The sequence below is a fragment of the Myotis myotis genome, unplaced genomic scaffold (genome assembly GCF_014108235.1).
Source record: "Myotis myotis isolate mMyoMyo1 unplaced genomic scaffold, mMyoMyo1.p scaffold_m19_p_1, whole genome shotgun sequence".
Taxonomy (NCBI): Eukaryota; Metazoa; Chordata; class Mammalia; order Chiroptera; family Vespertilionidae; genus Myotis; species Myotis myotis.
This window is the reverse complement of record NW_023416313.1, coordinates 183,969,358-183,983,695: the sequence shown is the minus strand read 5'-3', so window position 1 is coordinate 183,983,695 and position 14,338 is coordinate 183,969,358. Positions and strand designations below refer to the sequence as shown.

At 38.9% G+C, this 14,338-nt stretch overlaps 1 protein-coding gene across 5 annotated transcripts in view; it reads right to left on the bottom strand.

The window, feature by feature from the left end:
* Positions 1-3,314: 3,314 nt before the first annotated feature.
* GLCE (glucuronic acid epimerase) overlaps positions 3,315-14,338 on the bottom strand; it is a 107,308-nt gene continuing 96,284 nt past the window's right edge. For all 5 annotated transcript variants that reach the window (XM_036305974.1, XM_036305957.1, XM_036305961.1 and 2 more), the window contains 2 exons: positions 12,069-12,314; positions 3,315-7,111 (listed from right to left, as the gene is read on the bottom strand). In XM_036305974.1, coding sequence (XP_036161867.1) covers positions 6,087-7,111; positions 12,069-12,314 — 1,271 coding nt within the window. In that variant the 3' untranslated portion in view covers positions 3,315-6,086. The remainder of the gene's footprint in view (positions 7,112-12,068; positions 12,315-14,338) is intronic.

The window sequence follows — 14,338 nt, the reverse complement described above, 5'->3', positions numbered from 1 at the left end:
TGAGCGCCTTGTTCCCTCTCCCTATTCCTGAAGAAAGCAGCCCCAATCCAGAACCATAGTGTGCTCTACCCAGACACTAAATTCTGAATATTTATTCAAGCTCATAGGAAGTTGCCGGGTGATATCTTGCGGTGGATATCTCCAGATGAAGCGAGTGCCTCTCTGGGTTACCTGCAGGAGTTGAGAAGATACACTCGTCCTGATTACCTTGCCACACCATGGATGGGATTTGAGAATTAGTTTGGGGCCGCCCACTCTATATTCAATTGAAGTGCACAGATTTAATTTCACTGGTGTTGAAAAGGAAAGAGAGTAACAGGCATCAAAATAAAATCATGCCCTTTTGCCAAGACTCCCCACCCCACCTCACCCAGATTTACTGCCTTCTCTAGTCTCCAGGGACTAACACCCTTTACTAGGGTTTTTAAACGGAAAGGGGCCGGCCATGCTTATCTCGGCGATTTCACTAGGTGCTGAGGAGAACAGCACAAAGTCCAGGTGGTAACCTTAGCTGCAGTGAGCTTGGGGTTGCTTAGTAATATCCAGTCTAAACTGCGTTACCATTGTTCCTGGGCTGCTCTATTTCTGATCCTTCACAGGGCCTTTTTCTGCCCCTTTTGCTGTCTCTTTGCTACTGCTCCTCAATGGTTTGCTTTGCAGTCCTGTCATTTTACAAAATCCTTCTATTCCTGGAAAAGGATGAGCAGAATTACACGGTGTTGCTGCTGCTTACCATTCAGGAAGTGCAGCGTGCACACACACCAGTTACCAATCATGCTTACCAGATGGTAAATGTATCTCATTTCATCAGAAAGTGAGCAGCAAACAATTTCACCACCAATGCAACATCTAAACTCACATCCATTTTCAACCTGACATCCTTAATGAGTTGGCCTGATGAAAATCAATCTTTTATCCCTCTATTATTGTCTGTAAGTTACAATAATGCAGACTTGAGACTTTAAAAATTGTCATTAAACAAATCTCACAACTTGCTATTTTTATATGCTTTGTAACTCTCTACATTTTTAACACCTCAAGTTCTATATTCAGAATGGACTCACGGAAATGGCACATGGTAGGAAGAATAAAAATCTAGTGGCTAATGTTGGTGCTTTTATATAATTTTAACACCACTGCTTAAGTTTAAAGGTTACCTTTTGTTAGTTTATAAAGAAAAATTTAAGATCCATTAGTTCTCTCCTACTGGACTGTGTGATGAGGCAAGGGAAGGCCATGGAGTGGAGAAAGGTCCTGATGCTACAATGGCAGAGCCAGGGAGCCCTGGCTCCTGAGTCCCAAGTTTATTTTTAATTTAAAATATATTTCTTTATTGATTTCAGAGAGGAAGGAAGAGGGAGAGATAGAAACATCACTGATGAGAGAGAATCATTGATTGGCTGCCTCCTGCACGCCCCCCATTGGAGATCGAGCCCGAAACCCAGGTATGTGCCCTTGGCTGGAATCGAACCTGGGACCCTTCAGTCTGAAGGCCGACACTCTATCCACTGAGCCAAACCGGCTAGGGCCTGAGTCCCAAGTCTAGATGTCTGCCCACCCAATGGTCCCCAAAGAGCTCTGACTTTTGGCCTTAACTGGTTATCAACAAGTTTCTGTGTACTTGAGAGTGACTAGTGGTTTATGGGCTGAATTGTGTCCCCCCAAATCCATGTTGAAACCCCAACTCCTACGATCTCAGACTGTGACTATATTTAGAGACAGGACCTTTACGAGGTAATGAAGGTAAAATGAGGCCCTACTTCAGTATGACCGATGTCCTTCTAAGAAGAGTTTAGGACAAAGACAACATAGAGAGGACACAGGAAGACGGTGGCCATCTGCAACGCAAGGAAAGAGGCCTCGAAGAAACCAAACCTGCTGACACCTTGATTTTGGACTTTCAACCTCCGGAATGGTGAGAAAATAAATTTCCATGGCTTAAGCCATGTGGTATGTTGTTATGGCAGCCCTAGAAAATATAGTGGGTCCAGCCTTACATTATATTTTTCTCTATAATGCAGACAGTTATTAGTTAGGGTTCATTAGTTATAAACAACAGAAATCCAATCCAGCCAACTTAGCACACAGAGGAATGTGTCCTAAAGGGACAGTGTATCTCACGGAACCAGAGGAAATGCTGCTGGCCTCTGAAATGCACTGGGTCCAGCGCCTGGAGCACTGCCAAGATTCCCCTCTTTTTCACTGTGTATCTTCTTCAGTTACCCATTCCAACTCCGGATTCCTGGGGGAGAGACTCACTGGCCCACCTTGAGTGAGGGACTCACTCGGGTCTAACGGTCATGCCCAGAAGAGGCAGGTCACATAACACACAGTGGCCACCAGAGCCCCACGGATACGAAGAAGGCGTTCTCAGGAAAGGAGAGCTCAACAAACTGGAGTAAGTCCTCCGTGGCACGGAGGGTCTGTCCCCTCTCAAGGGCAATGGGGAGACAAATAAGTGGCGTTCAGGGTGCTGCAGAAGAATGGCTAATATATTAACCATTTAGCTACAAAGAGCAAAATCAAAGCAAGAGCAGCCTGAGACCTCATCCAGACCAAGACTACTTGCCCCCTTATGACTGTTTCCCAGCTGAGGATGACAGAGAAGGAAGCGAGGCCAAGAATGTGGATTCGCAGCCTGACAAAATCTGTGCATCCATCAGCTGGAGAAAGTTGATTGGTGATCAATTGGAATTCCATTATATAAATGCAGCGTTCATAACAAAAAAACTAATGTGCATTGAAACATAACATGAAGCCAGACTAGTCTATGATTTTGAATGTATTTGGGAGCCTAGATCACTTATTACTCTCTAAGAAGGGAAGGATTAAGTAATGCTTATTGTTCTGCAGGAGGCACAACTACAGAAAACATAGGAAGGGCCAACTTCCCAATAAATCTAATCAGATAGAAACAGTCATCAGCTGACTTAGCTTGGAAGGGCATCCTCACAGCCAGCATGGCACTCTGGTTTTGATCGTGTGACTCGATCCTCTTCTTCCACCTGGTAGCTGGGCCCTGCTTAGGCTCTATCTCCTCCATAAGGGCCTTTTTTGACTGACCACACAGTTCAGCTTTTTTTTTTCTTTCTCTGAAACTGATTTGTGGATATTGTGTACTCCCTATAGACTAACCCTCCTGGTTAAGGCCCATGTGATATTCTCATCCCCATATTGTCTTAAAGGGCCTGATATACCTTATAATGAGCATCTGTTGCCTGACTAGTTGCCACAGGCTGAACAGAAAATGGTGGTCAGAAATCTGCTTGCTGGGATAAAATAATCTTAGAATAATTAGAGATGAAAGAGAAATATCCAGGTACATTCCTTTTAGGATAAAAACTTTATTTTACAATTTTATAAAGCAGCTTTACATTCAGCACAATCCATTTACTTTGTATAGAAACAAAATACCTTTCCATCTGCAAAAAATCAAGTTTTGCTGTATATAAAACTAACATGTGCACATTGTGCTTAAACTGCAAAGTCTGTACAGCTTTACAAAGGACTACCCTTCAGAAGGGCATCCAGTAAACACTTTATTGCATATTTAACACATGGTATATAACCCACATGTACGATGGAGGAAAAACAAGAAAAACAATTACAAGGAGTATGCGGATAGCAGCTTTCAGTGGAAGTTTGTACAGCGACAAAGAAAAAGGACTGCCACATCTCGAGAGTTGTGCTTGTGTGTCATTTTTTTTGTATTTGCTCACATACACTGGATGGTTTTTGGATGAAGCCTTTATGTACAGTAACTGCTAAAGGGTCAAACTTGACCTTTATCTGAAACTTTTGACTGTTTTCAAAACTGAAGTGGCAATAGATTTAACTTAACATCAAAGCTAACTCAAGATAAGTGTAAACTAAAACCCATAATCTTGAAACAAAGACAAATTTAAAGAAAAATAAAACTTCAAAACACCTTCCCCATTCTCTCTAAGCACAGAGTAAGTAAACATTTTTCATGATTAAAAACCCTAGAAAACTCCATAGGTGTTTAGGAACAAAAGTGCAATGGATGGTCTTGGGCAGTGTTCCTCCACGTATGCCCCCAGATCACCTGCATCAGAATCACCTGAATGCTTGTTAAAAATGCAGGTGACCATGGTTCACAGGCAGATTTACTGAATATCTGGAATCTGTATTTCAGTTGGTTCCCAGGTGGTTCTGAGACATCGTGAAGTTTGAGAACCAATAGTTTGTACTGATGGTGCTGCTATAGGTTCAACTCACTCTCTTAGAGAATTCTGGGATCACAAGAAAAATCCAGTTGCTGTTGCAATGTGGAAGGCAGTGTGAAACCAACAGCAATGAAATAGCAATGCCATTTCTAGATCAAAATGCCTTTCCTTTTTCAGTGGAAAAGGACAGACACATTGTTAAGGCACTGATATTTGTCACAGAAGCAGTACCATACTGTTTTTGTTGATTCCCTTAATCTGAAGTACCAGTATGCAAACACAAGGCAGTCTTGGACTGTTCTAATATAATAACAAATACAATGAAGTAAAAAGGGTTCCCGGATTGGAGAACGTTTATTTTTGAGCACTGAAATTAAAAATGAAGGCATCCAGATGTTCTTGTTGAGACATCTAATATAGAAGAACTACAAAGGTCAAAAGCTATGGGGAACCTAGTAACCCACAACTGTTTTGTTGTGGGTAAAACAGAGTTGTAATGCGCATTTAATATAGGTCACCGATAAACTGCACTGTTTGTGGTGACCCCTGAAAGTGTGGGGTCTCATATTCCAATCTGTCTAAGTTATAGTACTGATTCAGTGTACTGTCAGACATTAAACAAAAGACAGAAAAATCAGCCTCCTTTGGTTCTGACCTAATGCTTGAAGCCCTACAGCAGACACTGCCCAGGGTATGTGGGGTAAGAAACCTAAAGGCATATAAGGGTATAGTGAGATATAAAAGCCAAATAAAGTCTGATTACATGTACCAATAAATGCAGTAACATCACTTCTATCCAAGAGCTTAAATAATTTAAAATTAAAATTGCAAAGGAAAAACAATGATGCGTAGTCAATGATTTCAAAAGTTGACCAAGAATGATCTAAGTAGGAAAAACCCCTTCTGTGATTCTTTTATGTAATATCTAATCTAATATTTTTCCTTAAGGGGGAAAAAAAATCCTAAAGATGTGGACTTATTAGAATTACTAGCTCCTTTCCAAATTTAGGTTTATTTTTAAAATTTCCTAAATAATGACCCCAAAATGTCCCCCCAAATAGAAAAAACTCGTGTGTAGTCTGAATTGAAATAGAAAATTCTAGATAACAACAAAAGAAACCAATCACAATGGAGATTGGGGAGGGATAGTCTGATTATCAAACCTTTACTGATTGTAGATCAAGTTTCATAAAACATAATATTTTTGTAATTTCTTGTGCAGTCAACACGTTTCATTTTAGTTGTGCTTACATTACATAACTGTGAAGCCTGAACAAAGACTGTGTTTTAATTTACACATCAAGAAAACCAGAAATTCAAAATATTCTCCATATATAACCAATTGAACAAAAGCAACAAATGCTCATTGCCCCCAAGAAGTTAATCTATAGAAAAAAACACACATCATTTAAAAAAGTTGCACACAGTCCACTATTCAGGCTACAGGTAAATACTCACTGTATTACAGCACATTATTTTTTTTAAAGTCTGCTTTCAACATAAACATAAATAATCACATTTTAAAAGCACCCCATACTAAGTTTTCAGGTAAGTGATAGCCAGTTGGCCAGTAACAGCTACTTACCATTCATTTTCCCAAACTAAGAGGGACTGGGCTACCTGTGGAACTGTACAGGGTGATAAGCAAGGCAAGGTTACACATCTCTGTTCAGCCCCCTGACTAAACACTTTCCTGCTCTGAATGCCACCTACAATTCTAAACACCCATCCCATGGAATGCCATTATCTCAGGAGTCTGGTTTTAAGGATCAGGTATCACTTTGATGTCATCCACAGAAACCTAGTCTCCGACATTTCCACATGTGCCTCTGCGCTGCTGGCAAGGGCCCGTAGTTTCTGTGTACAGCAGAGACTGAAATAGGCTTTTGGTTGTGAGCTCTAGTTGTGCTTTGCCCTGCTGCCTTTAAGGTAGCTTTTCCACCTCTTGACGAATTCTTTGAAGATTGGGGACTCATCAATGGTGCTGAGGAGCTGCAGCTGATTGATGTGGGTGGTGTGATAGTCCCAGCGGGCCAGGTTGGGGGCGATGCCAAGCATGAAGTGCCGGAGGTCATAGATGGTTCCTGAGCCAGTGTCGTACAAGGGGAGCATGGCTTTCAGGGATTCCATGCCATGCTCATACAGGGACTTCGCTTCTTTCCCGAGTTTTTCTCCTGCAGTTTCTTTTAAGTCATACAGCCCAATTAAAGAATACATAAAGCCATTTAAAACAAAAGAGCTAGGTGTGGTTGGATACTCTTCATACCAGTCATGTTTATTCATAAACACAGCTTTAACTCCATGCTGCTCTGATAGGAACTTGTAAGGGGCTGTTGCCCTTAAAGCTGAATTGAGGAATATATGGTCTTTTGTTAACAGATAGGCCCTGACTAATGTAGAAATGGCTTGCCCTTGGGCCATGGCAGAGTACCACCCTGGCTCTAAAGACTTGAACCCTTCCCCTAACTTCCGGGTTACCATGATTGGCCAGCCACCTTTCTCATCTTGGTTCCTTACCAGCCAGTCACTGGCAGCGAAGAATGCAGCCATGTGGGCTGTGGTAGAGATAGTAATGTTATCAAGGAATCCTTTCCCTTTTGCAATTAACCTGACCACCTTCTTGGGCATTATTTTGGTTGGCTTGACAGCTTTTGTGTTGGAAAGACCCACTCCTTTCCTGAGGTCAGTGACCAGGTCCCTGGTAACTGTGCTCCATGAAGTCCTGGGCCCAATGCCATAGTATATGTCTCTTTCTTTAAAAGCAATCAGCTGGGTATTGGAGACATAATGCACAGTGAAGAGCTGGTTCTTTTCTGTAGTCTCTAGAACCACGGACACACTTCCGTTTGTCAAGAACTTGAGGTCAAATGAAATAATAAAATCTTTTGTGTTCCCCAGTTGCAAAGATACACCTTCACTGGTCTCTGTAGAGAATAAAATATACCAACAAAGACTGATTAGAATGCAACCTCTTTGTGTTTAAAAGTTAACTATAATTCATCCTTGACAACCACTGACCATACAAAACTAATACTTCAATATTTTGTGTCAGATCATCATTATTATTGTTATTGCTATTTTTACTGAATTAATCACAAATGATAGAATTGGTGAGTCCATGATGGCTGTGAGCACCAGGCTAAAGCTTTTATCTTTTGGCCTGTGTGGTTAACATTAGATGGTTACATAACGTAAGAGCAATGGCTAAGGTATTGTTGATCAAACTGCCTTTCAAATACCAGCCGATCAATAATCAGTGAGTATTTCAGTATACCCATTCTGCAAAAAGAAAAACACAGTCAAAAGCTAGCTGAACCCAGGTTGTCTAGTCTGGCTCTCAATTACTAATATCTCATTTGATATTAAAAATGATAGGTTGTTTTCAGATATTTGCTGGAATTGTGAATAAAATTTCTGGTAATTAAGGAAGAATAGGATGATGTAGTCAACAAAAAGTGAGGGAGACTGAGGAAGGTAGAGGGAGAAGCACAGGCTTTGGAGTTAAAACAAACAAACAAACAAACAAAAAAACAGCCTTGTATAAACTCTTATTCTGTCACTTACTAGCTTTGAGATGTTCAATAAATACACCTCTTGGAGTCTTAGTTTCTTCACATGTTAAATAGAGATAATATTACTCTGCAAAGTAATTGTGAGGATTTAAAAAAGATAGTGGCTTGGCCCGCTGGTGCTGCTCAGTGGTTGAGCGTCAACGAATGGACCTGGAAGTCACAGTTCGAGTCCAGGTCAGGGCACATGCCTGGATTGCGGGTTTGATCCCATGTGGGGTGTGCAGGAGGCAGCCATTTGATGATTCTCTCTCATCACTGATGTTTCTAAATCTCTCAACCTCTCCCTTCCTCTCTCTGAAATAAAAAAAATATATTAAAAAAAAAGATATTGGCTTGGACCATAGTAAAAAATGACAGTGATTACTATTATTATTTTGAAGCCACTGGCTTCAGAAGCTGATAAATAGTAAAAGCTATTTAATTTGGCATATTATCAAATAGGAAATTTCTCCTGCATATTTACAGTGCAATGATGGCTGGCTCCTAGAAAGATGACTTTCTGTGTACTGCTGGGCTAGATCTACCAAGCAAAGAAACCAAGCACATTAAATCACACAGCAGCAGCAGCAAGAACAAGAAAAACAACAGAAAATATTGTACAAATTTTATAATATTAAAGATACCAGTAAATGTAAATATCTTGATCTTCTTAGAGGTTAAATATTCAAAACACATTCACATGTGTTATCTCATTTGATCCTTACAATAATCTACTGAGGCTGGCATTACTATCTACTGAGCAGGAATTACCATTTTAGAGATGAAGATATGAAGGCTTTGCAAGGTTAAAAGGTTTGCCTAAAACCAAATGCTAAGTAGTGGAGTAGGGACTAGAAACTAGGATTCTTGAACCCAAGTTCAAAGACTGTGAGAAAGAAATGATATTGGAAGTAGCATTCTCATGAGAATAATCAGTGAAAGAGTTATTTCTCATATATATATATATAGCCATAGAATCAGATCTGCTGTGAGGAGTCCTTGAGGAAATCTTTAACTGGGAGCAAAAATTAGAAATGTGAGCTGATGACAGTGCATAATGTATACACTGTGATTAGTTCGGTGAGTATTAGCATGTTGAGTTGATCATTAACTCTCCCAACAGTGGACTTTACCAATGTGGATATAATTAATCCAAGGCTCTTAATTACTTCATTTGATGGACAATTATGGAAACTGAATTAAGAATGAGAACATCTTGATAGACTTATGCAGGCTTTGAGTGATATTTTTAAAAAGTGATTTCAAAAGTATACTTCTAATACAGTAAAAATCCATTTAATCTGGAAAATGTCAACATGCAATCTCTCTCTTACCTAGCATTTTTCTGCATCAATAGTAAAATAGAATCTGATGCTCAGTATATCCCCGAAGCACTACAGGATTCTGTTGACTTATGAATTACTCAAGGTTAAATTATATTCAGCAAAGCAGACTATCTTGAGTGCTACTTATTTTTTTCATTCTTAGGGTAATGCCTCATTAATCAGACAAGAGTATTAACTATGACATACATTTTCACTAAAGTGGGTAACAATGGCCCATCTTTAGAAGTCCAAATGGGAGGAAGCTAACGAAGTACCCATTTTTCTCCCAGAATTATATTCTGATTTTCACTTTATATATAAAATTCCAATGAAATGATATGGTTTAGTCAATCACCTTATGTCTCAATATAACAGATTACTTCAAAGAACTCAGCAATGAATGATGTCATGGGATGTAACCTTTTAAAAAAACCATTACTAACTTTCCTAAAACCTACCACCACCATACAGAGAAGTCACAATCTCTAATTTAAGTCAATCTACCAACAACCATAATCTTCACAACAATTTTATGAGATAATTTTTAATTTCATTTCCTGAGAAGGATCTGAATGGTAGAAAATGGAACTGACTATGGTGTGGCAACCATAGTGCTTTAAATCTAGTAATAGAAAATTTCCTAATTGCTTGAAATCCACGACCCCTCCTCTCTGAGCAGTTATTCCGAGGAGTCTCTACAAGTGTCTATTTTTAGTATGTGTTTACATGTACTTGGGCAACAAAGAATAATAAACACTTAAGAGTAGTCTTAAATCAGTATTTTCACATAGTACATAAACTGTTATGACTTATTCATTTAATCAACAGGTTTACTATGTGGAATGAGAAGAGGCCTTACTCAAAATCTCCAGGACCACTGAAAGGTAAGGGTCAGGTAGAAGAAGAGAAGCTCACAAGAGGCCTGAGAAAGAATGCTATAGAGAAAGGAAAAATGATACCGTGGAAATGAAATAAAGAGAGTGCTTTGGGAAAGAAAAACTAATTTAATTTAATAGAGCAGGACAGGTATAAAGTTTTAATTCATTCCATCTTAAAATCAGGAATAGGAACAAAATATTATTCAGCAAATAAAACAAGAAAAAATATGCTACAGGTGCATGTAATAATTCTTTCTGCTAGATGATTTTGTTCCCTTCAAGGCAAAAATATTCAAGGCCAAAAAATAAAAAATAAAAGGCCAACAGGATTCAGGCGTTGGTCCCCTAGAGCCTCATCTCACCTAGACCTATGCTTTTATGTACAAGTCCCAATTTCTTCTCAACAGTGATTCTGTGAATTTATCTCCCATGAGGTCTATATCCTCTAAAAAGCCTCATCTCCTATACTACTGCCTTAATAAACAGACTTACCTCTGGGATTTCTTTCTCCTGCTCTGAGCAACAACCCCCATGTAACTCCACTCACTCTCCCTCCAACGTTTGTATTGAGGGCTACACCAGGCACACCCAGGATATCAAAACAAGCTCTCCATCCCCAGCTAGCACACTCCCACCAACAGGGAGTTCCAACTGTGAGTAGCTTTTTCCTACTTGCAGAGGTACTGCCCCACACAGAGTTCTCTTTTTCACATGCTTAAAACCACATCAGGAAGTAGTTTTATCTCCAGCTACCGGCTGAAGAAAGAAGGGCTAAAGTGAGGGTTCCTCATTTTATATGAGGGGACCCATCTTTGTATTATCCAGGGCATCCAAAAGTGGACCATGAAATCTATTGCTCTAAAAAGGATAGAGTTAAAAGATTGCTCTAGAAACCTTCCAGCACTTGAAGAGATCAAGATGAGGGCTGCTGTTTGCCACCCTAATCCAGACAACATTTTGTAATTAGTGCAAAAATAAGCCCCTTTGGTGCACCCCAAACCAAATATCCTTTTGCTTTGTCCAAGCATTTCCTGCTGCAATAAATTACCTCTTAGGTATCACAAGCTAAATATCCTTAAACATTTCCACATACTTTCTCACCCAGCTAAGCCTGCTGTTTTACAATAAGAAAAGATGTTCTATGTACTGGAATATCACAGAATACCACAGGAGAAAAGAAGTCCTAGTCACAGAATAAAAACGAAAGGTCACCCATTATTTGTACTGCATTAAGCACTCATAAATCCATTACTTAAGGCCATCCAGAATGAGTAGATTTGTATTGTGGCTTTCAAGGTCTGTGAATTACACAGTCATCACTAAAGGACAAGGAGAGAATACAGAAGAGGGCTTATAACCTTTTCTCTTTCTATTTACTGACTGCAAGGTTGGTGGGAGGGAGGAATGAGTTCTATTTTTGACAACATTTCCCCATAGAGAAGTAAAGCCTGAGGTGCTAACTAAAATTATTTCATTGTCTTTTTAAGTAATGGACTCATTAATTCTCATCGATATTGATTAGTGGAGGAAAATGCATTACATCCTAATTAATGAGACTGTCTTAATAAAAGGGAAAATGTTGCATAAAGTTAATTTGATTTTATAAATGATTTTATTGATGAAATGGTTTTATATGAAATTTGAGACAATTTAGTACATTAACAAAATTCAATATGGGAAGCAGGCCTAGTTGGTAATGCTGTCTTATCTTGAAAAAATTTAATAGCTACTGGTAAAAATATGCAAAGGAAAGGCTGGTTCTTTCTATAAGGGAAAACTTCTACCTGAATGCAAAATAGTTTAAAAATTAAAGAATATTGTACTGAAATACACAAAAAATCTTCATTCTTGTGGGACACAGATCCCTGGAAGGAGATGCACACCATGCAGTAACCTGGATCTTAATATTCAATCTAGGGCTTGGCTCTTAACCCAGAAAATATGCCTTCTATAACTTTGAACTTTTTAGCTGTTCTTTTTTAGGGATTTTACTTGAGTGACACCATTTGTTTCTTTATATATGTAACATGAAAGGTTTGCTAATGTATGTTTTTTAAAAAATAATTTAAAGAGTATCAGATGCTATAAATCAACATAAAATTAGCAGTCACACAATACATCACTTACCTGGAGCAATGAACTGTTTAACATTGGTGAATCTAGACTTATCAGCCACACTAGCCACAAAGCAGCCCTTTGGCACGGTCCAGTCACTGGGCTTGCTGGCTTTGTCTCTATCTTCTGCTGTTTCATATACTTCTATATGAGGAGGTTTCTCAGTTAGATTCTTGCTATAATGACTTAACCCATACTGTGCAATCTGGATTGGGTAGAAATAGCCTTGAGGTCCCCACTGTGTAGATAAAGGTACACCTGTAACATAGAGAAACAAAATACTCATGTCCATACATTTATAAGTTTGTTTGAACACCACTCTTCACTGTTTTACCTCTGGGGATATAAAGTTATCAGCAAAATTTGAGCTTCCTCATATAGTTTTCATACTTACTAAAAAATAGTACCCAATTAACCAGATAGGAAAAACAAAATTAAACATTTATTTACTCGCATTCATTATTTGTTGACAGGCAGCAATATAATGTTGTAGATTATCTTTTAAACTGACTTTTTATGAGTGGTACTTCTGCTCATAACTATAGATGTTATGTTTTATAATCCTGCTTCAAACATTCAAGTTTTGCACAATTTAAGTACATGTAGATAATGTTATCATAGTTTTATTCTAATCTAGAGTGTCAATCCTGAAATTTTCTTAAACATTTATACTTATCAAGTTAATTACGTACTCATCTCTCCTCCAATAACAAGATGGGGTCTCATAAGTATATAATCTGATGGTTAAAGCATTTACTTAAGAACCCAGTTAAGATTAGGCAACTTAAAAGTATAAACAAGCTTGCGAAGCTTTTTCATATCCTTCATGTCAAAAGGTAATTCTTGAGAACAAGGAGTATTTTTAAAAACGAATTAAAGTGGTATGTTTAAACAGATTCTTGAAATAATTTATTAATAGATTATCCTCTTATAAAGTTCTAAGGAAAAGTTATACATGCTTGGTTTCCGTATTTTATTTACTTTAGTAATTCCCTACATGGGAAATACAATCACACCACATTGCACAGACTACTGTATTGTTGCATGGGGTATGTGTTGAGACATAAAGTCCGATCTGTATGTAGTTCTAGTCCTAGCAGAAACTGGGAACCTATAAAACTGTATGTGCTCTGATATAGTTTCAACACAGTTTCCGAAACTAGGGGCCACAGAGGTGAGGAAACCTAGGCTATAAGTAAGCTTTTTAACTTCTGAATTCCTTCTCCAAGGGGAGATTTTTTTTTCTAAAATTCAAACAGAATTATTTTCACTTCATAAAAGGAAAGCTTATACAGTCTTATTAAAGATGATTGATAACTATAATATACAACTGGCATGAAAACTGATAGACTGATCAATGGAATAGTAGGCCATAAACATACTCTGGTATTCAAAATACTTTAATATAATGATAAAGCTAGCATCATGAATCAGTGAGGAAAAGAGGAGATTATTTAATACATGTTAGGAAAAAAGTCTAAAGACAGACTACCTTTTACCATTTACCAAAACATTAACCAACTTAGCTGGATTAAAAAAGTTAAATGTAAAAAAACAAAAACCATAAAACTATTAGAGAAAATACAGAGGAACAGCTGATTATGGTGTGGCAAATGACTTTCTAAGCATAAAAGGAAAAGGTTAAATAAAACCCCCCAAGTTTAGTAAATAGAACTGAAAATTTCTAAAGTTAATAAATCATAAGTAAATGAAAAGTCAAATTCAATTTCGCTTTCTGATCAATCCTAGGTTTGAAATACAAATTCAAATTGGACACCAATATAATCATAAGGAATCCCCATTGCTCCAAATTTGAAAGACAATATGTAATAGACTATAGGAGTTCAGAATAAGTTCAGAGAACATGGTATCTATGGATTGTCTAGTTATGAGGACTTTAAACCTCCACCCAGAGATGATGCCTGGCTAATCCTAATATATAAAAAGCCAGGGGCTGTCACGACCGAAACAACCAGATGGATGACCGGATGACCGAACAGCAGGCTGTGTGGGGCGGCCAGACCGGCAGGGGGGTTAGTGAGGGACGACCAAATGACTGAACAGCAGGCTGCGTGGGGCAACCAGGCTAGCCAGGGGGGCAGTTGGGGGAGACTAGGCTGGCGGGGGGGGGGGGGGGGGGGGGGGAGTTGGGGGCGACCAGGCCGGTGGCGGGAGGGATGTTAGGGATGATCAGGCCGGCAGGCAGAGGCAATTAGGGGTGATCAGGCTGGCAGGGGGGGCAGTTAGGAGCGATCAGGCAGGCAGGCAGGTGAGCAGTTAGG